Source organism: Rattus norvegicus, chromosome 8 (assembly GCF_036323735.1).
Source record: "Rattus norvegicus strain BN/NHsdMcwi chromosome 8, GRCr8, whole genome shotgun sequence".
NCBI lineage: Eukaryota > Metazoa > Chordata > Mammalia > Rodentia > Muridae > Rattus > Rattus norvegicus.
In genome coordinates, this window is record NC_086026.1 from 115,799,771 (window position 1) to 115,823,931 (window position 24,161).

Consider the following 24,161-nt stretch of genomic DNA (forward strand, 5'->3'; position numbering starts at 1 on the left):
AGAACCAAAAAAAAAAAAAAAAAAACAACCCACAGGGGTTGGGGATTTAAGCTCAGTGGTAGAGCGCTTGCCTAGCAACCGCAAGGCCCTGGGTTCGGTCCCCAGCTCCGGAAAAACAAAAACAAACAAACAAACAAACAAAAAAAAAACAACCCGGAGCTGCCCGAGGAAGGAAAACTAGGACTACGTAGAGAGACCTGATCTCAAAAGCAGAGCAGCAGCAGCAAAGTGATACAGCGCGTGAATTTATTGACATTCAATACATTTTGACATTGTAGAAATACACAAATGTGGCCATCACGTTTCTAGCGTTGGGTGCTCATGACACTTACAGACTAGAGACAAACTGAACACTGTTTATGGGAAGACTTGGAATCTGTCCTCTCAACAGTACGGAATGATCCAGAGTATTGTATAAGTAGGCAACTATTTTTGTCTTGGGACTTTCATAATTAATGGCCTATGTTAAACTAGCTTAAACATTCCTAACACAAAGGAACCAATTCTATGCCAACATAGTTAAAATAGGTTCAGATACATATCCTGTATCTCTCATCAAAACACTAAAAATTCGTTTTAATGGTGTGTGTGAGTGTGTGTGTGTGTATGTGTGTGTGTGTATACATGCGCGCGCGCCTCAGGAGACAGGAGGTGTTGAATTGCCTCTGAGCTGGAGTTACAAACTGGAGTTGTAAGCCATCTGATGCGGGAGCTGGGAATAGAACTTGTGTCCTCTGGGAGAACCGTATACACGCTTAACCAATGAGTCATTCTTTTAGATCCAGATACACTTTCCCACATGCCAGTTTACTGAGTTTACTGTCCCTGCAGATTTAGGGACACAGTTTCAAGCCTAGACATGTGGTAAGAAATCTCAGGACACAGCCAGATCCTAGTTAGTGTTTGATTATGGACAAGTTGGCTTCCTCAGGAGAGGTGATAGAAGGTTCTTGATTCTTACAAAACATCCAGTACAGGTCAGATGTATAGGTCACTCCGGGCCTTCACTGCAGAAAGTGGGAAAGGACGACCTCTGGTGGTCGGGTCCGAGGATTGCTTCTTTTACCTTTTTTTTTTTTTTTTTGGAAGCTCGGGTCAGGCTATGTAGCACAAACCCAAGATTATCCTCAGACTACCCAGTGATGGGAATATATCGACTTCTTTCAGACATACAGTATGTAAAGGCTTCTTAAGGCTAAAGAGTTCTGAGCAAGACGGGACGCAATCACAGTCCTCCTAGGACAAATGGGGAGGCAAGTCCTCAGAGTAGATGCATTTTTCCTGAGGTCACTCAGTAGAGAATTAAGAATTGAACCTAGGTCTCTCTAATCCATGGTTCTTATTCTGAGTGACTCCGGTTTTTTCTTTTTTTAAAAATATACCCTTAAGAGCAGGAACGAACCACTCTGGGGTACCAAGGCGCTAATAACTGGTTTTCAGTGGCGCCTTGGGCGGAAGCTTTAAGCCAAGAGCAATACCAGTATCCTCCTTCCGGAATCCTTAAGGCCGTCACTCAAAATGGTAAAAATCCTCCCGTCCCGGGGCATCTTGGGAAATGTAGTTCTACCTTTATTAAGACTGTGGGGTAAGTGCTATGTAGAACTTCATTTCCCCGATGGCTGTGTGCTTCGTTACCAGAGCTAGAGCTGAAAGGCCGAAACCTTCATCTAGGATTTTTTAAGTTCTCAGGAGGAAAGTGTGACAGCGAAGTGAAGCTTTTGGCTGCTCGGCCGGTTACCTCATCTGGCAGAGCTAGAGGACAAGAACGTGGCGCCCATCGAGCAACCCAACTTCCGGTCGGAGGGCAAAAACCTAGGGCGCTTCTCCTTTAATTGCGGTGGGCGGGACGCGGCGACGCCACCGGCGTTGCTATTGGCGGCGATTGGGGGCGCGGAAACTGAACTGGCACAACTGTCGACCCAGCTATCTCCCGCATTTGGGGCGCCGCTGGTACTACCAGCCCCGTTAGCCCTGCCATGGCTGCTCACAGCCAGGTAAGTCCCTGGAGAGTGGGCGCCTGGCTGGTTGGAACAATGGCCGCGAGAGGGGCGGGTGATGACGTGGGGTTCTAAGGTGACCTCCTCATCCAAGATTACAGGGTGGGCCGGGCATTGACTTAGCACCCCAAGTGCCAGGCTAGATGCTGGACCACCAGGGCGAACAAACAAGTCCCTGCCTCTGGGATGTACGATTTATCGAGGAAGACACAATCAAGGCCCGACCCTTGTCGTGGCCCCAGACGTGGCCCCAGACGTGGCCAGGGTGAGCCTCGTAAGTTTGTCCTCTTCAGAGCAACAGGTCTTTTTGGAGGTGACATCCTTTCCCAACAAGTAGAAGCAGTAGGCCTTTGGGATGCCTGGGATGGCGGAGGCCTGCAGTGTGACATGGGCTTGATTCTGACCCCTCTTCCCAATCCAGAAAAGGACTCTAAATTGGTCTTTTAAATAAGAATTTGCTTCTACATGACCAGGTGATAGCTGGTGGCGCCTGAGAAGACTTGGGTAGAAATAGGAGCCAGACTTTTGATTGCCAATTTGATATTCTGTTTACATTTAGCCACACACAGATTTTAGGGGAGAGGAGGCCTACAAGCAGGAAACCGCTCAGGGAAGAAGGCATTGGGAGGGAAGGGGTCTCACTGATCAGGGTTGAACGTGCTTCTGCCCACTGAGCCTAGGATGGACACGACCTCACCCGTATGTTTCTAAGAGGCTCTGGTGAGGACAGGAGGCAGAATGAGTGAGTACTTGCTGCTTAGTTGGAGCCTCCCCCTGACCTACCCCACCATCTGTTAAAAGGCGTGGTCCTGCAGGTGTGCTTGGGCGGAGCTGGGCACTGGGCCTCACCTTTGTTTAGGGTAGGTATAGCTTTGTGGAATAGCAATGGCTTTCATAGAAATATCCTTTCCCAAAGTTGTTTTGTTTTTTGTTTTTGTTGTTGTTTTATTTTGTTTTTAATTTCTGATGTTTGAGATAGAGGGAGATAACTTACTATGGTCTTGGCTATTTTGGAACTTACCTTGTAAACCAGGCTGGCCTTGAACTCACTGAATTCCACCTACCTCTGCCTCCCAAGTGCTGGGATTAAAGGTGTTTGCCCCCACACTGGGCCCATATTCATTAGTTGTGAATTTATTGATTCTTCTGTTCGTTCTTGGACGCGTGTTTGCTGATTGTGTACCTATTCTTGCCATACTAGTTTTTAGTGGATTCCTTAGGATTTTCTACGTACAAGATCGTGATTCGAGTGCTTTTAACATCTCCTGGTTATAGGAAGAGTCTTGGTTCCAGAGAAGCCTTTGTTTCTGGTTACAACCATTTGACCTTGCTCTTTCCCAGGAGGACCCCTCACTGGAGAGACATTTTAAGGGCCACCGAGATGCAGTTACCTGTGTGGACTTCAGTCTCAACACCAAGCACCTGGGTAAGGGAAGGCGAGTTTTTCTCTGGGAGATGGGAACACCAGTGTACAGCTAAGACATGCTGCTTTTTCTCGCCCTTGGCTTTGGTTCTAGCTGCCAGCCTTCTGGACACTGGGCTGATTAGGCTCCGTAAGCTCCTTTTGCATGAACAGAATCTAATGTTCAGAGAGGTTAGGAGCCTTGACAAGGTCATGCAGCATTTATTTATTTAGGTATTCATTCATTCATTCATTCATTCATTCCTCTTATTGAAAATAGAGTCTTTTCTCACAAAATATGTCCTGATGACAGTTTCCCCTCTCCCTACTATTCCCAGTTCTTTCCCACCTCCCTTCCCATCTGGATCTGTCCCCTTTCTCTCTCTCATTAGAAAAGAACAGGCTTCTAAGGGGGGGATAATAATAAAACATAACAAAATAAAAGGTAATAAGATAAAACAAAAACTATCACATCAGATTTGGACAAAACAAATAACAGAAGGAAAAGAGCCCAAGAGAAGGCACAAGAATCAGAGACCCTGGACTGGAGAAATGACTTAGCGCTTAAGAACACTGGCAGATTTTCTAGAGGACCTGACCCAAATTCAGTTCCCAGCACCACATGGCAGCTCAAAACTGTCTGTAGCTGCAGTCCCAAGGGATCTGACACCCTCCCACAGATATACTTGCAGGAAAAACACCAAGTGTACATTTTAAGAAAAAGTATTAAACACTTGTTTACACATTCAGGGATCCCATAATGACGTTAAATTGGAATTTATATAATGTACCTTGGAGGGCCTGGGTGCAGACCCATGCAGGCTCTGTGCATGCTGGTAATGGAGTTTGAAGAGAGAAACTAGGGCCAGGCGTGGTGACATGCAGCTTTAATCCCAGCATTTGGGGAGGCGAGGGAGGGGAGTCAATGTGAGTTCGAGGACAGCCAAGGCTACACAGAGAAACCCTGTCTTGAAAAAACCAGCAAAAGGTCTGAAGAGATGGCTCAGCGCTTAAGAGCACTGATGTAATGGTTTGCTCTAAGCAAAGAAGGAACTGACACCATTGTTTGTTCTCTCCTTGGGCTTCTTATTAGGTTTGGTTCTTTCTTTTATTTTTATCCTATCTATCTCTATCCCGATCGATCGATCTATCTATCTATCTATCTATCTATCTATCTATCTATCTATCTATCTATGTATTCTTTGGGAGAAGATTTCTCTGTGTAGCCTTGGATGTTCTGGAACTCACACCATAGACCAGGCTAGCCTTGAACTTGAGGCTTCTTGCCTTTGCTCTCAAGTGCTGGGAATAAAGGTGTACATTGCCTCCTCCACCACCACCTGCCTTTCTTTTATTTTTAACTTAGATTGCCTTATTTTATGCACATGAATGTTTTACCTGCATGTACGTCTGAGTAGTATATGTGTGCCAGGTGGCCCCAGAGATAATATCAGATCTCCTGGAACTGGAGTACAGAACCATGTGGGAATTGAACCTAGATCCTCTAGAAGGGTAGCAAGTGCTCTCAATCACTGAACTATCTCTCCAGCACCAAGTTGGGTCCTTTCTTTTATTTTTTTCTTTCTTTTAAAGATTTATTTATTTATGTATCTGGGTGTTTTGCCTGCATGTACATTTGTACACCAAAAGAGGGCATTGGATCCCATGTGACTACAGTTCTAGATGGTTGTGAGCCACCATGTGGTTGCTGGGAATTGAACTCAGGTCCTCTGGAAGAGCAGCCAGTGCTCTTAACCACTGAGCCATCTCTCCAGCCCCAAGTTAGGTCCTTCCAATAGTACAGGGCCTTTTGTGTCTGACAGGCTCTTAGAGTATCAATGGTGAGACCAAGGGCCTTGGGTTGTAGTACAGAAATGTCATGCAAATGTCCTGTGTTGGCCTGCTACAAGGAGAACTGCCAGGCCATAACTGTCCAAACTATAGGTCAGTAATCACAGATGCAGGCCGTCCCAATGGGATCCTGTCATCGTCCTTTGGGGAATGCCTGTGATGGTGGAGATGGGCTGTTGTGCCCCTGCATCCCTGGCATTGAGGTGGGTGCTTGTGATTCTTGAGATCTGAGAATCATCTTGTTACTACTCTCTTCAGCCAGTGGCTCCATGGACTCAACCCTCATGATCTGGCACATGAAGCCCCAGTCACGTGCCTACCGCTTCACGGGCCACAAGGACGCCGTGACTTGTGTGAATTTCTCCCCATCGGGACACCTGCTTGCCTCAGGCTCCCGAGACAAGACCGTTCGAATCTGGGTACCCAATGTGTGAGTTCTGGACTTCAAGGGACTGACAGCATCGAGGGACTTGGTATAAGAGCTGTCCCTCCTTGGGTCCTTATCCTGGCTTTGAGCTTGTCACAGTGGGACATGTGACCTCTGAGGTGCCATCAGAGGCTGAAGCTTCGCTTGGGCTGTCTCCTTATGTTGGAATGGCTGCTACCTGGTGTTGCAGCTCACACGAGGGTGGTGGTGGTGGGAAAAGCACTTTGTTTCTGTTGGGCAGCTCTGGCCTCTTTGGGGTGAGACCGGGACACTTAGGCCTAGGGAGTTGGCGAGAACTTTGGTGTCCTTGTAGGTTCTCATGTCTGTTATGAGTCTCCTGAGTCTGGATGTCTATCCTCAGCAAAGGTGAGTCAACTGTGTTCCGTGCACACACGGCCACAGTGAGGAGCGTCCACTTCTGCAGTGATGGCCAGTTGCTCGTGACAGCCTCTGATGACAAGACAGTCAAGGTGTGGTCAACTCATCGCCAGAGATTCCTGTTTTCCCTGACCCAGCACATCAACTGGGTCCGCTGTGCCAAGTGAGAATTTCCTGTCTGGAGAACCTGGGAGCGTGAAGGGTTTGGGGTCAGAAGGGCTTGCAGGTGTCAGCTTGTAACCTTGGGCAGGTTGTTTACCTCCCTTTAGTGTACCCCTGAGTCTTATTTTTCTGTACGGGTAACTTTTTTTTTTTTTTTTTTTCCCGGAGCTGGGGACCGAACCCAGGGCCTTGTGCTTCCTAGGCAAGCACTCTACCACTGAGCTAAATCCCCAACCCCGAGTCTTATTTTTCTAATCTGTAATATGTCAATAGTGGTTGCTGTATTGAACTTGTTGGGGGAGCATCATTGAGTTCTATGTGACACATATTAGTCAGCCATGACCCTCTGTCAGGTGTGTGGAGCACTCCCAGGCTAGCAGATAGCAGCCGCAGCAGCCACAAGTCCTCTCAGTACCACGGTGTGCTTTCTCCTTGTTCCTGAGGACAGTTCTGCCAGCTAGGTAGCATCTTCTTTAGTTTGCAGAGAGAGAAACAGGCTTCCAACAGAGCAGTATCTACTCAGCTTAGTTATACTTCAGAGCTGCTGGGTAAGGACTTGGTGTGGAGGCCCTGGCTCTGGTGTGGGAGGTGGGATGCCAGTGGCTTGAAGAATTACAGAAAACATATTCCTGCCTGTGGTTTTGTCAGCTTCTTTAACAGAGCTTTCTCATGTCACAGCTCTGCTCCAGAGGAGGGTGTCCAAGGAGCACTAAGAAACCATGAAAGTCGGAGGTTGGGGACCACTGAACTATCTTCCTCTGGAAGTTTCTTATTCTCTATGACAGAACCATTCTTATTCTGGGAGGGCCCTGCTCAGAGAGCGGGTACTGATAGGGAGGGCAAGCCAGCAAAGTTGGGTGTTAAGTCCTCGGTAGACCTTGAATAGTAAGTCTCAGGACCTCCATGTGTTTTGTTGGCCTTCATATTTTGCTGATGTCCTCATGTGGTGTTCCTGACCACCGCCATGTATCAAGCAGCACCATCTGTGTACTGCTATAGGCCATCTGTCTCCTGGGTGTTCTGTGCTACCGTGTGCTTGCTACGGGTGGGCACTGCAGAGGGTCTGTCTCACAGAGGAGGCCGCTTGTCCAGGATCACTCAAGGTATCAGAGCAGCACATGCCCGTAGGTGGTTCTCGGGTCAGGCAGTTGTTGGTACACACTTGGGAGGACTTGGGAGGCTGAGGCAGGAGGATTGCCACAGTTTGATCTACATATAGCGTTGCAGGCCAGCCAGTGCTACACAGTAAGACCCTATGTCAAAACAACAACATTAAAAAGCCTTAATGCGGGGTTGGGGATTTAGCTCAGTGGTAGAGTGCTTGCCTAGCAAGCGCAAGGCCTGGGTTCGGTCCTCAGCTCCAAAAAAAAGAAAAGAAAAGAAAAAAAAAAAAAGCCTTAATGCCAAAGAGTTCCTGGATCAGGCAATAGCACGCTAGAGGAAGTGGCTGTAGAGAACACAGTGTGGTACTCAAAGTAGTGTGACTTATGGTCCTGTCAACCTAGGTTCTCTCCTGACGGGCGGCTCATCGTGTCTGCCAGCGATGACAAAACTGTCAAGCTGTGGGACAAGACCAGCCGGGAGTGTGTCCACTCATACTGTGAGCACGGCGGGTGAGTCTCTGTCGTCCTCCCACTGCGGGTCCTGCACAGAGTAGGTCAGGGCATGGTGACCCAGGGGCCTTCAGGGGCTGGGCTGTGCATATATCAGCCCTGCTTGCTGCTCGTCAACTGAATATGCTTTTCATATGCACTTTTACCTTTTCCTTTGTAGATGGAGAGTTAAGCCCCATCCTTATCCCATAGACAGCAGAAATTTTTTACCTAGAGTTACACAATAATTTGGTCTCTTTTCCCCCTTTTAGTTTCTAGTTCTCAAAATTATAATGTGTCTTTCTGAACATTGAATCAACCCCCTAAACTGTATGTCAGAACTTAGTGTTCCCCCATGGTGATGATTTATGAATGAAAGCCTCGGTTCTCGTAGCTGGTATTGGCTCTTCGTCCTATGCCGCATTACTCAGGCAGAGTAGGCGGGGCCTCTGAGCTTTTCTACTGTCTAAGCAGACTGCCGCTTCACTCCTCATGCCTTAAGCTGGGCCTCTCCCACCGCATGGCAGGGATCCCTCCAGAGTGCCTGAGTATTTATGCATGTGCACTGGAGGCTCTTGACTGGTCTTCCAGAGACAGATGGGCGAGCAGCCCTTGTAGCACTGCCAGACCTTCCCACCCACAGCTCAGTTGGTGGGACCTGCCTTGGAGCTAGCCCTGGCAGAAGGACCCCAGAGCACCTTGGCTGACCTGCTGGTCTGAAGATAGCTATCTCCACTTGTATTTAAAAATCAGCCGGGGGCTGGATGTGGTTACACACACTTGTAATCTTAGTCCTGAGGAAGGGAGGTAGGAAGGTCGGCCGGGCGACATACTGAATATGGAGGTGTTGTCTCAAAAAAAACTTAAAGACAATGGGGTTGGGATTTAGCTCAGTGGTAGAGCGCTTGCCTAGCAAGCGCAAGGCCCTGAGTTCGGTCCCCAGCTCTGAAAAAACAAAACAAAACAAAACAAAAAAAACAAACTTAAAGACAGAAGAGGAGGGGAAGGAGGGAGGAACATGGTTCCTGATAAGTCTACTTTATGTCACTGCTGGTCACTGTTGTCAGCTGCTTTTTGGTGTCTCCTGGCTACCTGGTAAAGAAGCATGTTCCAGGTTGAGGGACCTGTGTGACCAGACACACAGGGAAAGGGCGCTTTGGGTGCGTCCTATCCAGGGAAGAACTCTTACAGTATGTGACTGTTCTCTCTCCAGCTTTGTCACCTACGTGGACTTCCACCCCAGTGGGACCTGCATTGCTGCTGCTGGCATGGACAACACGGTGAAGGTGTGGGATACTCGGACTCACCGGCTGGTGCAGCACTATCAGTGTGAGTGTCGAGCAGTGTCGCAAGCCCACAAGCCGCCACTGCTGAGACGGTGTGAGGGCTGGGCATCTGCTTCATTACTGCGCTGCTTAAATAGGCCCAAAGACAGCCCCGAGCTGGGAGGATTCCTGCGGCTGTTGGGTCCACCAGGATGAATAGTTGGTGTGGTAGTCATCTTGGCTTGGAACGTTGGTCAGGTGGTGCCCTGCTATAGCAGAGTCTCACACACGCTGTAGCTGCCGAGTCTTTGGTGAGTTTCTGGCTAGGACTGTTTCTGAGGCCTGCTCCTTGAGAGCGCTATACTACTCATCTCTCCCTGTGACGGAGGTGACTTCCCAGGGCCAAGGAGATGGGCTGCATAGAGGTTGGTGGGACCTTGGCCTCATGTTACCTTCCACAGGTCTTCCTACAGCCATGAAACACGTAGAAGGTTGCTTTAGCTGAGGGCCAGCCCTGGTGCCAGGCCTAGGCCTATGGCCCCTTCTTTAACTGTCACCTGTGGATACAGAGCAGCGGGAGTTGACATTGGGTCTGGAGTTCAGTCTTTAGCACTCTCTACCCCAATATTCCCGTAAGACTTCTGTGGTTGCTTCTCAGACATTGGAAAGCAGCACTTTCTTGGGCTGCCGAGCTGAGGAATCCAGGAACTGGGAGAAGTTCCTGGTTCGGGACAGGACAGAGTGGAGTGTGGATTCTGTAGCCAGCTTCAGCATTCTCAGCTGTGTGACACTAGGTGGTGGGTCAGTGACTCCTCTGAGCTCTTGGGACAGTGATGGGGTTCATCTTACAGGTGGCAAGCCAGGGCTTGACTTACCTCTTGTTAAGAGGGAAGAGTGGCTGGCACAACATGGCTACAGTGACAAAGATGCTGTTGCTGCTGGCCCCAAGTGTTCAGCAGGAGTCATCAGTCACTTGTAGAGACATACAGTCCACGGTGCCACCAGCAGGTGGCAGGCTTAGCCACCAGAACCAGGCCTTTCCTAGTCAGAGCCAAGGCACCTCCCGCTGCTGTGCTTTCAGAGGCTTCCAGAGCAGAGCAGTCAGGTGCACGTCCACCCTCTTTAGACTCAGAGGCTTGGTTTCTGTCCTGGCCCAGGCCCGAGTTAAAGGCTAGGGCTGGAGACTGGGCGCTGTCTCCATGTTGACTGGTGAAGGTGGCAGAGCAAGGAGAGTCTGGGCAGGGAGAGATGAGACAGGAAAGGGACCAGGGAGTGCAGTGGCCAGGAGCGCAGGCTCCTGTGTTCTGTGACCCTTGCCCATGAGGTGATAATCTGCTGAGAGAGTATGTAGGGGTATTACGGTATAGCGCTTGGTGTGGTTTGTGCCACACAACCCTACACTGGGAAAGAGGATTTCTAGCTGTCTCTGGAAGAGTCTCCCTGATAGATTCTTGAGTTCTAGCAGCATGTATCCATTGGAAGATCTTTGAATGCCACCTTTAAACCTAAGGTCCCAAATCCTAGTGACTGGTAACTCTGGGGCGTGACACTCGAGGAGCAAATGGAGGAGGGACATTTGAGAAGACAAGTGTTGAGAGAGATTCTGCTATGATGTGTGGTTGATAGACCCTGGTCATTGGTGCACGGATTTCCATGCTCAGTGTAGAATGAATCAGAGTGGTTAGGCCAAGGGCTGCTTATGTAGAACGAGTAGAGGCGGAAGCTGATGCCGTGCTGGTGGAGGGGCCACCTGGGCCTTGGGATCTGGGACATGAGAAAGAAGGGCCACTGCCATATTCTGAACCATTATGGCTGGAGCTGGAGGACCACTAAAGAGGAAAGGACTCCACAGCAGCCATGAGACCCATGAGACAGCTGGGGAGGGCAGAGTCCAGAGGAGAATGAGATCTCAGGAGGGGGCTGGCAGGAGGTGGAAGAGTTCAGAGGAGGTAGGGAGAGGACTGTGGGTTTCAAGGGAGTGGGCAGAAGTGCAGCTCAGGGCTAGCAGGGCCAGGAGGGCCTTGGGTGAGCATCAAGGCCAAGTTCCGAGTGGACGGGAGTGCTTGCAACCCACAGGTTCCTCTGAAAGCTTTCAGTGGGAGTTTGCTGCTTCTTTGCCTCTTGGGATGGAACTCCTCAGCAAGGCTGCAGGGTCATATTTCTCGGCTGTCCTGCTGTGTGTCGGAGCCTTGTGGGGACTTTGTGCAGCCTATAAACACAGCCGGCTTCCTCCTGAGCTTCCTGCCCAAGGCTGTGGCACCTGGTAGGTGTTCACACGAGAGCAAACTCACCTCTCAGCTTTGGGGATCACCTTCCGGGAGTGGGAGGGGGTTACAGCTCACTCTACTTTCCGATACTGTACCTCTGGCTAGGTCTGCTCAAGTCAAAGGCCTTCACAGAGAACTTGGCTAAAACTCTGCCAGGGAGGGTCACCCTCTTCAGTGCACCCATGGGTCTGTTTGGAAGCTCTCAGCACCGTTGTGGTAGCAAACCTCTGATCTCTCCTCTGTTCCAGATTCCTAAGAAACCCAGGTGAGAGATCTAAGGATACAAAGTTCAATGTCTCCCGCGGTGGTGCGGGATAAGAGGCTGGTGGGCTCTGAGAGAGTGTGGTTAGTGCTTGCAGTGAGTACCCAGCACCCCGCGCTCATGCTTCTGTCCTCGCCTCGGCTGTTGGAGTAAAGCTTGCTTCAGCTGTGAGTTACAGCATGTAGCCAGTGCTGTTGGTCTAAGGTGGGCTGAGTGTCCTCCCCGGCAAGGTGTTTCTTGGCTCCTGCCTCTCACTGCAAGGAGCAGTTCTGATTTCCTAATTCAGCGAGGAGCCGATGGGCTGGTGGAGCCCTGATAGTGCCAGTTCCCGTGGAGGTGGGTTAAGCACCATATGCTCAGAGCCCACGTTAAGACTGTTCAAACATCTGAGCAGCAGCCCCCGCCATCCCTGAAATCCAGAATGTGCTTTGTGGTTTGCGAACATGTGCAGGCCCATGATCCAGGCACAGGCCTGGGTGACCAGCAAGGCATGGCCTCTCCCCGCTTCATCCTCAGGTAACGTGAGGCTTGCCTAGAGCCACACAACTGAGAGCCAAATCTAGCTCTTCAGTAGGAAGGGTCTGGGAGTCTGCCCACTGTTCCCACGCTGAGTCCTACGCACTCTAGTGTTTTATTTACAAAGCTCCTGGGAGAGATGGGTTTTCTTGACAAGTTGTCAGGAGGCTTGGCTTGGTCATTTCCAGAAACTTGAGTTGCTAAGTCTTTGAGTTCTCTGGTCACTGGCTCCTGAGAACATCTGTGTACCTCCATCCTACCCAAGGGGTCTTTGCTTAATTGTATTCATTTTTGTAGGTATGAGTGTTTTGTCAAACATGTACAATACCCAAAGAGGCCAGAAGAGAGCACTGGGCCTCCTAAGACTGGAGTTATATTGTCATGAGCAGCCATAAGGGTGTGAACCATGACTTGAATCAGGGTTCATCAGAAGAGCAATGAGTGCTTGTGACCACTGAGCCATCTCTTTTAATGTGGTACTAGGAATTGAACCTAGGACATCAAGCATGGCTTTCACCAAGCTATATACCCCAGTCTCATTACGAAGGCCTTTTTGCTCTGTTTTGTTTTTTGATTTTTTTTTTAAAGTGTGTGTGTGCATGTGTGCGTGTGTGTGTGTGTGCGTGTGTGCGTGTGTGTGTGTGTGTCTGCAGAGGTAGAATAGGATACTGGATCCCCAGATGTTAGGAACTAAACTCAGGTCCTCTATAAGACCTGAGTTATAGGTTACCTGAGTTATAGTTATAAGCAGTACACATTCTTTTTTTTTTTTTTTTTTTTTTTTCCAGAGCTGAGGACCGAACCCAGGGCCTTGTGCTTGGTAGGCAAGCGCTCTACAACTGAGCTAAATCCCCAACCCCAGCAGTACACATTCTTAACTGTTGGGCTATCTCTCCAGAGCATCATGGAGGGCTTTTAAATGACTTTGCAGCTAGCAAGATACTGAGCCTTTTATTTGGTGTTCTAATTTTTTTAATTACATTAATTGATTTAAATGTTTGTTTGTTTAGAGTGAGTGCATATGTGTGTGCACGTTGCATGTACACACATGTGAATGTGCCATGGCATACTTGTGGAGGTCATAAGACAACTTTGGGAAGTTGGTTCTCTTTCTGTCATGTGGGACTCAGAGATTAAACTTAGGTTGTCAGGTTGTTATTTCTCTGGTCCTATTTGGGGTGATGGGACTTAATGTATTAGTCAGGAGCAATGCTGGCTAACCTTCTTCACTGTCTCCTACCATCCCAAAGTGGCCATTTATGTGACCTTGCTTAAGGTGACTTAAGGGTCCTTGCTGCTAGTGTCAGGATACATTTAGGTATATTCAGCATTCCTTGGAGACCCAGAGCCACAGGAATACGAGTTAGCATCATGAGGAGCATGTTGGTCCTTGGAAGTGAGCAGACCCCTTTGTGACAGGATGTGGAAAAGGAGCTCAACCCCAGCACTATCTATCTCAGAGAATCCATCCTCCCAGGCACCAGGCTTTATCTGGGTCCCTTGGTATCCCTGGACTCTAGCAGGCTCAGGTTTGCCAAAGGCTTCTTCCTGTACACAAAATAGTGTCCGTGGAAAGGATTGTGTGTACTTAAGTCTCTCTCCAGGTTCTCTGCTGCCCATAAGCTGTAGCCATTTCCTGGTGTTTAGGGGCAGGGGCTACAGGACCCCACTGGCTCTTGGTTGACCTAGAGCAGTGTGCTGCTGAGCGTCTCTGACACAAGTTACAGTTCCCACTCTAGATCACAGCTAGGAGCACACAGCTACCAAATGATAATCTGTGTTGTCCCTGATATCTGCCATAAAGCTAAGGCGACTTGGACAGCTCAGGACGTCATAAAAAGGAGGTTGTTCTTGGACAGTCACTGCTCAAGGCATTGTGACGAGAGGCTCATCCCTTCGTTGGCTGTGAGGAGAGGCTCACCCCTTTGTGGGCATTTGAGAGAATATTATGCAGTGATGGCTTTTGGGGTTGGAATAGATGGATCCTGCCTACTACCTCAGCAGAAGCAGAGTGGAGGAGACTGTGGCCAGCAGTCAAGGCAGGAGAGCAAATGGGGATAGTGGGGGTGGGTTCTATGTCTGGATGTCCCTTGAGCCTGATGTCAGGCTCAGCCCTCCTCGGGGGTCAGTGGCTGTAGAACCCTGGCATTTGTAACAGAGTGGGGCTTCTGTTTCTTTCCTTTGGGGACAGTTTTCTTTCTCAGATAGTGATGGAGTACATAGTTTTGTGTCTACATAGACTGCTGTCTTGGTGGTTCTGGGGAAGCCCAGGGCTCCCTGAGCATGTCTTACTGTGCTCCACCTTTCTGCCACTGGCTGTGCCTCTGCTGCTTTGTCTTAGGTGGATCAGGGGTCAGGGTGGCCTTCACTCCAGGGCAGGCGGAGGGGTCTCTATTCTGTCTCCAGGAGTGGGCTGTAGAAACCTTGAGATCTTTTCCATGCTGCTTCCTGGAGTTGTCATTGGAACGTGTTGCTCAGATATAAATATCAGGTTACATAAAGCCTTGGCTGTCTCCCTAAGTGTTCCTGGGAACATGTCTGCATACTCCCCGCATTCATACACCAATGCGGCTCGCATCTAAAAGGCTCCTTGTAATCCTTGTGGGCTCTGCTAAGGGCCTCGGAGGCTCCTGAATGCTCTCAGAGCCCAGGTGAAAGCCTGGTTTTGATCTTGTCTCTATGTGTGGTGATGCCTACCTCAGGATCATGGTGACCTCAGCTCCACTGTTTCTCCACTAGATCAGTGGTAGTGACTAGGAAGACACTGGGTCTTACCTTTGCAGCCTTTAACAAGCAGGTCCATGCGTTAGCTATGATGTTGCTCCTGACCGCATGGGTCTACCTGTTTCTCTAGCTCCATACACAACATACCCTTAACCTCAAGGAAGGGCTGTGTAGCCCTCGGGGCTTCTGAACATCCATCATAAGTAACTGCTTCCTCTCCATTTTCTTTTTTTTTCTTTCTTTTTTTTTTTTTTTTTAAGATTTATTTTATTTATTATATATAAGTACACTGTAGCTGTCTCCAGATACACCAGAAGGGGGCATCAGATCTCTTTACAGATGGTTGTGAGCCACCATGTGGTTGCTGGGAATTGAACTCATGACCTCTGGAAGAGCAGTCGGGTGCTCTTAACCGCTGAGCCATCTCTCCAGCCCTCCTCTCCATTTTCTGAGTTCCGCTTGGTGGGAGACACCAAGCTAATGGTGAGGGACTGTGCTTGTTAGTCTCTGTCTGATAAAGGTTGTGATGCCATGAGACACCCAGGAGTGAGTAGAGTGGGCTGGTGTGAGGCTTGTGGTGTTTTGGAAGGGAGCTGAGCAAGCTTCCTAGGGGGGTTTGCTTTGTGATCACAGACAGGGCAAGAGGCTTCTAGACCCATTGGGAACAGGAGGTACAAAGTCTCCACAGATGGGTAAACCACCAAAGTTGAGAAGATGGAGATTCTTGGAGAGTAAGGGACACCAGAATAGTTGGTTGGTTTGGTGGGAAAGGAGTCTTGAATGGGTAGAGGAGAAGGACACAGGGGCCAGAGGATAGGGATACCCATGCTGGCACTAGGGCAGAGGGTTCAGTTTGAGATGCACTGGTAGCATCCGCATGCCAGCCCCAGCATTGCTATGGTGCCGGCAGAGAAACTGCTCAGTTCAATCAGAGTGATGGTTTGGGATCACAAAGCAGGCTAGTGATGGGGGCCCAGGCCCCTCTGGCTCCTGAAAATCTCTGCATCTTCTGCTTGCTTGTCCCCATACAGGTCCCCTCCTAGAGGACAGCATATTGTGTGTACGTGTCCTCTTCTCTTCCAGCTTTCTGCTGAGCATTGTGGGACAAGGTGAAGGGTCATTTGATCCTTTCACTTGCTGTATGTCTCTCTTCCTTGTGTCTTCCAGTGCCTGCCTTTGGTCCCCATCCATAGATTGTGCCACTCTCCTGGGAAATCCATGGGGGTTCCTTACCTTGCTCATCAATGGCCATCCTAGCCCGGTCCCCTGAGGCCGATGCTGAAGTGCTGTTGACCCTTTTCACCTGTCTCAGGCTCTGGCTGTATTCTGGGGGCCTCTCAGCCAGTACCTGATGGCCATCTTTTCTCCAGTACACAGCGCAGCCGTGAATGCCCTCTCCTTCCACCCATCGGGAAACTACCTCATCACAGCCTCCAGTGACTCGACCCTGAAGATCCTGGACCTGATGGAGGGCCGGCTGCTCTACACGCTCCATGGGCACCAGGTGAGGGGCATTGGTGTGGCGTGGGGCAGAAGCACAGCTTTGATGTAGGTGCGGGGCTAGGTTTCACCTAAGGGGATTCATCTGAGGGGCATTCCCTTGGAGTCAACCGTGGTTCCATCTCAGCCTGGACAATGGAGTGAGACACAGAGATAGGCCTGGCACCAGCAGGAGCCAACCGGCCTTTTTTGTGACCTCAGTTGATTGCTGGGGTTGAACTTGGTGTGCCTGAGGAAGAAGTAGGGAACTGAGGTGGGGGAGGTGTGGGCTGAATGGACTCAGTTCCTAAAGAGCTCCTTGGTCTGGTGATTGAGTAGTGTCCTGGAACCTTAGTCACCAATGGTGTTCTGGGACACACTGATGTCCCATGACCTCAGAGACAAAGATATGTTTTCCGAGGTTGGGGCAAGAGAGGGAATCTGCATGTTTGTTTAAGGACTTCTGGCATTGAATCAAGGGAGCAGAAGTTTTCTACCTGAGCAGCTTCAAAGAACGTTAGCCCTCTGAACTCTGGTGGGTGGTGGCTAGTGTATGGCTCCTGCAGTCATCTATGGGAATAGGTCTGCTTGCAGCTCTCACTGGCTGTTAGCCCGGGGCCAGGCCTCAACCGTTCCCCTACCAGGGAGTTGTGCTGTAGCTGTCTTCTGCTAAACGGATCAGTCACCAAAGTATCGTCTGTTGGAACATCGTCACTGCGTGCAAGTCGGGTCCAGGGATTTTAAGTTTGTCCTTTACTCCATCTGTGAGCTGGAGGAAGGCAGGATAAAGAGTAGGTCAAGTCCTCAAGGGCTATGGGGGCCCTGGAGCGAGGTGTGGAGGATCTGGCCTAAGGCTTCTGAGCGGTTTTGGAGACCTGTTATCTGCTGTTAGGTTACATGGAGTCTTTTAGCCATGGCTCAGAGGTGAGGACATAGCCTTTTCTTCTTTCTTGGGCCCTGAAAACTGCTTGTCACCCAGTGTAGTGGTGAGGCCTGTCTTCGCTGTGTTGAGGAGCTGAAGGCCCTGTCTTCCTTGGGCCACCACAGCCAGGTACAATGTGCAGTGGCCTGGAGTGTAGTGACTGCAAGCCATTGCTTAGACTCACGTGTAACCAGTGTGGGTCTTGGAACAGGAGAGCCCGTGAATGTCACCTCTCCTGCTTCCCATGGGCAAAACAAAAGCACTCCTCAGAAGCAGCACGTAAGCAGGTGCATATCAAATGATGGCCCTGATTTTCCCTCTTTCTCTGAGGGTCCAGTGTTCTGGTGCATTATGCAGCACACAAAGGCAAACCTGTTGACATGGTTCTCCCTGCATCCGTCTGTCATCTGCTCCCTGCCCACTGGGTCACACAGGAGGGAGACAAAATGAATGTCGTGGTCCTATGCTCTGGTGCTTTCAGCACTTAAGGCAGAGGAGCTAAGGAACTAAAAATGGGCAGGCTGAGCCTTAGAAAACTCAAAGGGTTGGGTAAGAGTGGGCAGACCTGCCTGTCTCCTATGGTGTAGCTCAGATGGAGGTGATAGTCAGAATAGAAGTCCATGTATTTCTCTCTATTCATCCTCTAAGTTCCCCAGCCAACACAGAGACAGGGCTGTTTGTCACAGGTTTTACGGGTTTCTCTTCTTGAGGTCTATGATGCCCAGTCCTCTGTTGTGGTACTGCAGGCCCAGGGTATCCTAGGCTTGGCTTCTTCAGAGTTCTGCAAACTGGCCAGGAAGTGAGGGATTGTCTGGCCCTGCTCCATGCCCAGGTTTCCCAGGATTCCTGCCCTTTCTAGAGACACTTATTTTTAGTCTACCTACTTCCTCTTCAAGACCCCTGTGCACTCCCAGCTGGTGGTGGCCGCTCAGTGCTGTTCTCCACACCTGGTTTCCTCGTCCTCTCAGCAGAGGGTGGCTGTGTGAGCTTTCTCTTGGGTGCTTACTAATGTAGAAGTGGTTTCTGGTTTGAGAAGTTGAATGCCAGGGTTAGGGCAAGGCAGTGAATGTGAGGTCAGGGCTGAAGGGAGAAAAGGAAGGCCACGACTGCTCATATGTGTGGTAGGGGAGAAGGCTTATTGTAGATAAAAGAGAGATCATAGCCTGAGGCATACACATCTCGGAGAGGCCAGAGTGAACATGATCCCTAAGCCAGGCCATGTGAAGAGGGAGAGGAGAGGAGAGCCAAGAGAGTAAAGGGCAGACAAAAAGGATTGGTAATCAAACGGCTGGATTATATAGGGAAGGGCAGCCCAGCCATACTTGGTAACCGAGGAATGCTGGCTTCTCAGTCCGCTTTGTGATGGTTTGCGACCTAACAAGGGCTGCTTGGGCCTTATTTATCCCAGCCCAGTCCAGCTCCCCCTCCTGGCTCTGCCCTGTTTGGAGGTTCAGTGTCAGCTTCCTGAAGAGGAGAACGGCCTTGACTATCTGGGTCGTTGGTTAAAAAGCCCACCAGCTGGAGGAATTCTGTGCATATGGAGAACTATGGTCAAGAATGGTCTGATCTACTCCATGCTTGGAGGTTAGTCTGGGCTATCTGTGACTTGAGAGTTTGTCAGCTGCTACCAAACAGGTTTGGCTCAGCTGCAGGAAGTTCTCTGTACTCTTCTGGCTGAGAGAGGATTTGCTGGTAGTCACATCACAAGAGGCTCTAGACCACCAGTTCCCAGTCCCAAGTACTACTCCACCTGGGAAATCCATTCCTGCCTTGATCTTCCAGAGAAGTGCAGGTGGGCTCTGGTGCCTTAAGCTTTCACATCCTGTTCCAGGGGGCAGTGACATGGTGGGAGATGAAGCGCAGCTGTTACCCCACACCCAGCTTTATGCAGCTTAGGAGCTCTAGGGCTGGCAAGCGGTTCCGCCCTGCTGATAAGCAGTGTGGCAGATTTGGAAGCACTTCTGAGGACAGGTGACACTGAGAGAGCCTCACGAGCTTCTCAGGACAGCCGCTCACGGCACAGTTTCTGCCGCACCCACTTGCCTATCACATGGTTTTGACATTTGCATTGTGGTTCTTACCCTTGGCTCTGCATCACTGATCTGGTTAAGATGCCAACAAGTCTCATGGTAGCTGTATCCCTACTTTATTGTTGTGTAACCCTGTTCTGGCCTAGTGGGAAGGATACCCCATGAAACTAGGCTAAACTCGGGAGGACAACTATGGGTTATGGGGCTCTCACTGTGTGGCAGTCCCCAGGCATAATCCCCAGACCGCTGTCACAAGGATGTCCATTGAGAGAGAAAGCAACTTCCTTCTGCTTCCATTTCCACCTGAGGGAAGAGGACCAGCATGGCTGAGGGTGGGGCCTGCGGGAGGTCAGCCTCAGTCATACCAGGAAATAGCCCTTGACCAGGAGGGAGGGGCTGTGCATGCTAGAGAGCTGTGCTTCCATGTTCTGTCAGGGCAAGGCCTAAGCAAACCTTTTGGGGAGACTGTAGGGAGGGTCCCACATAGGAGGAGGAAGGGCCAGGGCTGCAATGCTTTGGGTGACTTTCTTATCTGGGTTGAGGCCGCAGCTGCCTCAGTCCGTCTTCCCATCGTCTCCTTGGACACAAGGGCATTAGCATGAAGTAACTTGCCAAGCACCAGAACGAGCTCAAAGTTAACTCAGTCGGTTTTGGGTTTCTTAGATTGGACCTGTGTGCAAATGTGGAAGCAGATATTAGCCAAGGAGTCTGACCGTGTGGCAGTCTGGTCATTCTCTGGTGTATGATGGACCAGACTTCCCAGTGGCCCACTTGAAGGGCATTCTGTGTGCAGCAAGGGGTTTGATGTAGGGTAAAGGACCCCCACTGTGAGAATAGAGTCTCACAATGTGGGGCAATGGACTTAGTTTTGCATGAGTGGCTCACTTTGTTGAGCTAAAGGCTCACTCTGAGTTGAGGGGCTCACTCTCGGATGAGGAATTTGCTCTGTGTAGGAGAGCCTCATTTTGGGATAAGGACTGAGTCTGTTGAGCTAAAGACTTCCTCTGTGGGTTACGGGGCTTTCACTGTGTGGAGTGAGCTGAGGGCTTACTGCAGGGTAAGCAGGATTGCCTAGCTCCACGTCTTGTTTGTTATAACAAATGCCTTAATACCATACCTCCAGGCATGGTAGCATACTGTAGCGTCCCAGGATTGAGGACTCTAAGCCAGAAGGTTTATGAGTTCAAGGACAACCTGAACTACATAGTGAGCTATTGCCTTAAAACAACAGCTATAAATAAAAAAATTCCCTAGTTGGGCAATCGATGAAGATAGAAGTTGTTTCCTCACGCTCTGAGCCTGGGAGGCCCAAAGTCAAGGTGCTGGCCTTGGTGAGGGTTGTTGCTATTCTCGGCTTTCGAGGTGGTACCTCCACACCACCTCCTTCTGGGGAGGAGGCCAGGGTCACATGTTCTACCTCACTTGGCAGAGATTAAGTGGGCAAAAAAGCTAAGTCCCCTGTCCCCTCTGTCCATTTATAAGGCATAGCCTGACCACCTGATTTCTCTAAGACCACACTTTAGAACCCTCACTGCTTTGGGACTAGATTTTAACATGAATTTTTAGAAGAACAAAAACATTTGAACCATCAGAGGGATAGAAATTGGTAAGTTTATTGTAGGCATAAAGATTGCTGGTGTTGTCCTGTGGACCTGGCTTTGGAGCTCAGATTCCCGTAGTCCATTTTACAGTCTACGTTGCTTGCCTGCACCTGGGGCGTGTGTGGCTGGCTCTTCTGAGGTCCTTTGGGAACACTGGGGTGACATGGCTGACAGGCCAGACAGCTGGATGAGTTCTTCGCTGACTTGGACTTGCCTGAGCCCTGGACCTTTCTCGCTCTGCCTTAGCTTGGAGCCTCTCAGCAATGGCGGGAGGCAGTGGCCTGTCTACAAGGCTCTAGATGCAAGCCTGAGTGGACACTGTCGCTGTTTCATTCACTGGATCAGGTCAGCTCCAGAGAGGGGCCTGCTCTGGGTCTGAAGCTTGGGGGTCTGCCTCGATGGTGACTGAAGCAGGAAGGAAGAATTCCCAGCTTGTGTCTCCAGTCAGTGCAGATTTAGGGAATTGAGAGTGGTGTGCCCCCTCATTTTACATCAGGGAACACCAGCAGGAGAGGGAAGGGCTTTCCCACTAACCGCAGCTGTCATTTAAAGCTTCGTGCCCTGAGCAGGTCCCTCACAGATCCGTGTGGCAAGTGTGGGGACAAGATGCTAGAAATACAGATTTATTTTTCTGTGTTTTCTGAAGCGTAGTCTTGAGCCACGCTCATTTCGGTTTAAATCCCCTGGAGCTATTTGGGAGAGGATCGTGGGTGGGCGTGGGCAGAGAGTTAAATCTGGTATTAGTGGCTGTGCACTTGTATGCGTGTTACTGCAGACTGTTACTGTGGAGAGACTAAGCTGCACGCCATCCGGTGAGCACAGGCGCCTGCCCTAGTGTGGGTGGGAACGTTTGCATTGGACAGAGGCTGCTAGCTGTCCTCGGTGGGCTCCTGAGGGACCCACAAATGTGTTCTGGGCATGTGGACCATGCCAGGTTCTAGGCTGGGCTTGGGGAACTGGAGGAGAAAGAGGAATCTTTGGTGCTTGGGCAGCCCCTGGAGCTTCAGCAATGGAAATGAGATTCTGGAACGTGTCTCTTCACCCCGTGTCTCAAGTGCACTTAGTCATGTTCCAATCACTTCGTTTCTGAGTATGCTGGTAGTCAGCAGGGTCTACTTGGGATTGGTTGGACTCCTCTGGGAAGTGTAAGGGGCCATGTAGACAGGGAGTGGTAGCTTAAGAAACCTAGAGTGGGCCAGACCTTTTGCCTTCTAGCAACCCAGAGTGGAGAACTGGGAGCAGAGTCCTGGGTTGAGAGAGAGACTTGCTGTTCCTGGGTAGCACCTCCTACACAGAGTTGTAATGTCCCTGTGGGTCACCACTTCGATTTATCAACACCTGATAGGCTGGACTGAATTTCAGCACAGGGTCAGAGGCCAGAGCACCCACACCAAAAGTCCGCTGGCCTCCTAGTCACCACATCTCTGATGGCCACTCTTCTTTTTGTCCTTCTCAAGGAGTGCGTGGTGTGACAGCCCTGTTTGTTTACTGGTACATGGTGTGTCAGGGTACCCGGCTAGACTTTGGCCAGCATAGCTCTTAGGGCACCATGGTCGGAACCAGGTGCCATAGAGTCTGGGGGGAGTGAGGAGAGTGCCGAGGTCTGGACAGGCTGCTTAAGGGTAGTAAAGTATTCAGTGGAATCACTATGGAGCTGTCTGCCTACCCTCCCTCCCTCCATCCCTCTCTCCCTCTTCCTTCCCTCCTTTTTCTTGTTTCACTAATGCTTGCTGTTTAAAGGAAATAGACAGGGAACTGACCAGATGGTTTGTGGGTAAAGAACCTTGCTGCCAAGCCTGATGACCTACATTCTATACCCAGAACCCATGTGGTAGAAATAGAGAAGCGACCTCTGCAAGTTGTCCTCCTACTTCCACATGCGTGCCATGGTGCACACATGTTCCTGCCAAATAATTAAAGTGTAGAGGGGAAAAAAAACAAAATAGCATAGATTCTGTGAGTCTGGAAATTGACAAAGGAAAAGAGGCATGTGGTGAAATGACTGGATGTGAGTTCAGCCAAGCACAATAGGGTGACGAGAGAAGACAGGGTAGATAGCATGTGTATGCAGTGTTCATGACGGATTAAGAAACATCACCTCATAAAACCACTTCGGGGAAGGAGAGGCGTTGGCCCTAGCCGAGCTTAGGAAGCATCTACATGGATGCAGTCAAGAATCAGACAGGGTTGTCAGCACAGGGGCTGCTCTGCTAATGTGGGGGTGCAGGGCAGCTGGACTCTACACTGCTGAAAGCCCATCGAGAGATGATGCTCGGGCCACATTTAGGACTCAGTGTAGAGGGACCAGGGACAGACCTATCCTTGGGAGGGAAGAACTCAGCAACATCCCTGCTTGGAGCTGGCACAGTGCACAGGAGTGATTAATCAAAAGGGAAGAATAGGCCACCACAAAGCCAGAGCATACCATATTTGATCAGTGACATGGATAGAGGAAGATTCATTCACTTCCAAATAACTCACTGCCTGAAGAAGAACTTGGGTCAAAACTGGCAATCTGGGAGGGCATGCCAGTGAAAACATTACAGACTAGCGACTTCCTGGGGTCTGGCTAAGGTGGAGTCATAGACAGATTTGTAGCCTCAAATTTATTTAAGATGAAGGAAGATTGAAAATGACTGAAGAGCTCAACGTTGGAGGCTCTTGAAGGGATGATGAGGAAGAGTCCTTTTGTGGCCTAGCCTTTGAGGAGCAGTGAGCAGTCAAGTTAGAATGCTGGCGAAGGGAGGACAGAGGCTGGCAAGATGAGCAGAGGCTGGCATGTTAAGGCCTGAGAGCCGAGGCCAGAGCATGTCAGCATGGAGAGAGCCTGGTCTGCACAGTCAGTTTAAAGAACACATCATCATGTGATCTTGTCATCAAGCAAACATCATAGCCCGTACTTGACAAACCGAGGTGGCCACAATGGCATGGGGATGCAGTCTGACAGGAGTGCAGGCTACACTCAGTGCCCCAGGCTGCCTACTTGGGTCTGGGCTGCCTCACAAGCTGCTGGATGAGAGTTGTTCTCTCTAGGAATGCAGAGGGTCCTGGTTGCAGGTGCCCTGCGGTCCTCTTAGTAGACGTGCACTGCTGGGGAGGAGTGTGGGTGGGCCCCACAGAGCCTCCTGGCTGCTTGTGCATCCCTGAGTCTCCTGAGAAAGCACCAGAACTTCAGCCCCTGGCCTCTGGCCCTGATCTCCCTGTAAGCAGGGTGAATTCTCCAGTGAGTCACTGCTGTTGCTGCTGACATCTTGTTCCCAGCTTGGCATCTGGTGGTGGAGTGATG

At 50.1% G+C, this 24,161-nt stretch overlaps 2 protein-coding genes across 9 annotated transcripts in view; both read left to right on the top strand.

Annotated features, from left to right (window-relative positions):
* The window catches only part of Rpl29 (ribosomal protein L29), an 893,235-nt gene that overhangs the window by 743,328 nt on the left and 125,746 nt on the right, over positions 1 to 24,161 (top strand). The gene's annotated exons all lie outside the window — the stretch shown is intronic.
* Poc1a (POC1 centriolar protein A) overlaps positions 1,565 to 24,161 on the top strand; it is a 68,478-nt gene continuing 45,881 nt past the window's right edge. For 2 of the 7 annotated variants that reach the window (XM_039081983.2, XM_039081982.2), the window contains exons 1-7: positions 1,565 to 1,994; positions 3,339 to 3,423; positions 5,509 to 5,680; positions 6,039 to 6,218; positions 7,723 to 7,830; positions 9,023 to 9,138; positions 16,214 to 16,347. In XM_039081983.2, coding sequence (XP_038937911.1) covers positions 1,977 to 1,994; positions 3,339 to 3,423; positions 5,509 to 5,680; positions 6,039 to 6,218; positions 7,723 to 7,830; positions 9,023 to 9,138; positions 16,214 to 16,347 — 813 coding nt within the window. In that variant the 5' untranslated portion in view covers positions 1,565 to 1,976. Of the gene's footprint in view, positions 1,995 to 2,119; positions 2,272 to 3,338; positions 3,424 to 5,508; positions 5,681 to 5,990; positions 6,219 to 7,722; positions 7,831 to 9,022; positions 9,139 to 11,150; positions 11,338 to 16,213; positions 16,348 to 24,161 lie in introns of those variants that run through there. The other 5 variants (XR_010054017.1, NM_001109296.2, XM_039081985.2 and 2 more) reach the window with 5 other exon arrangements.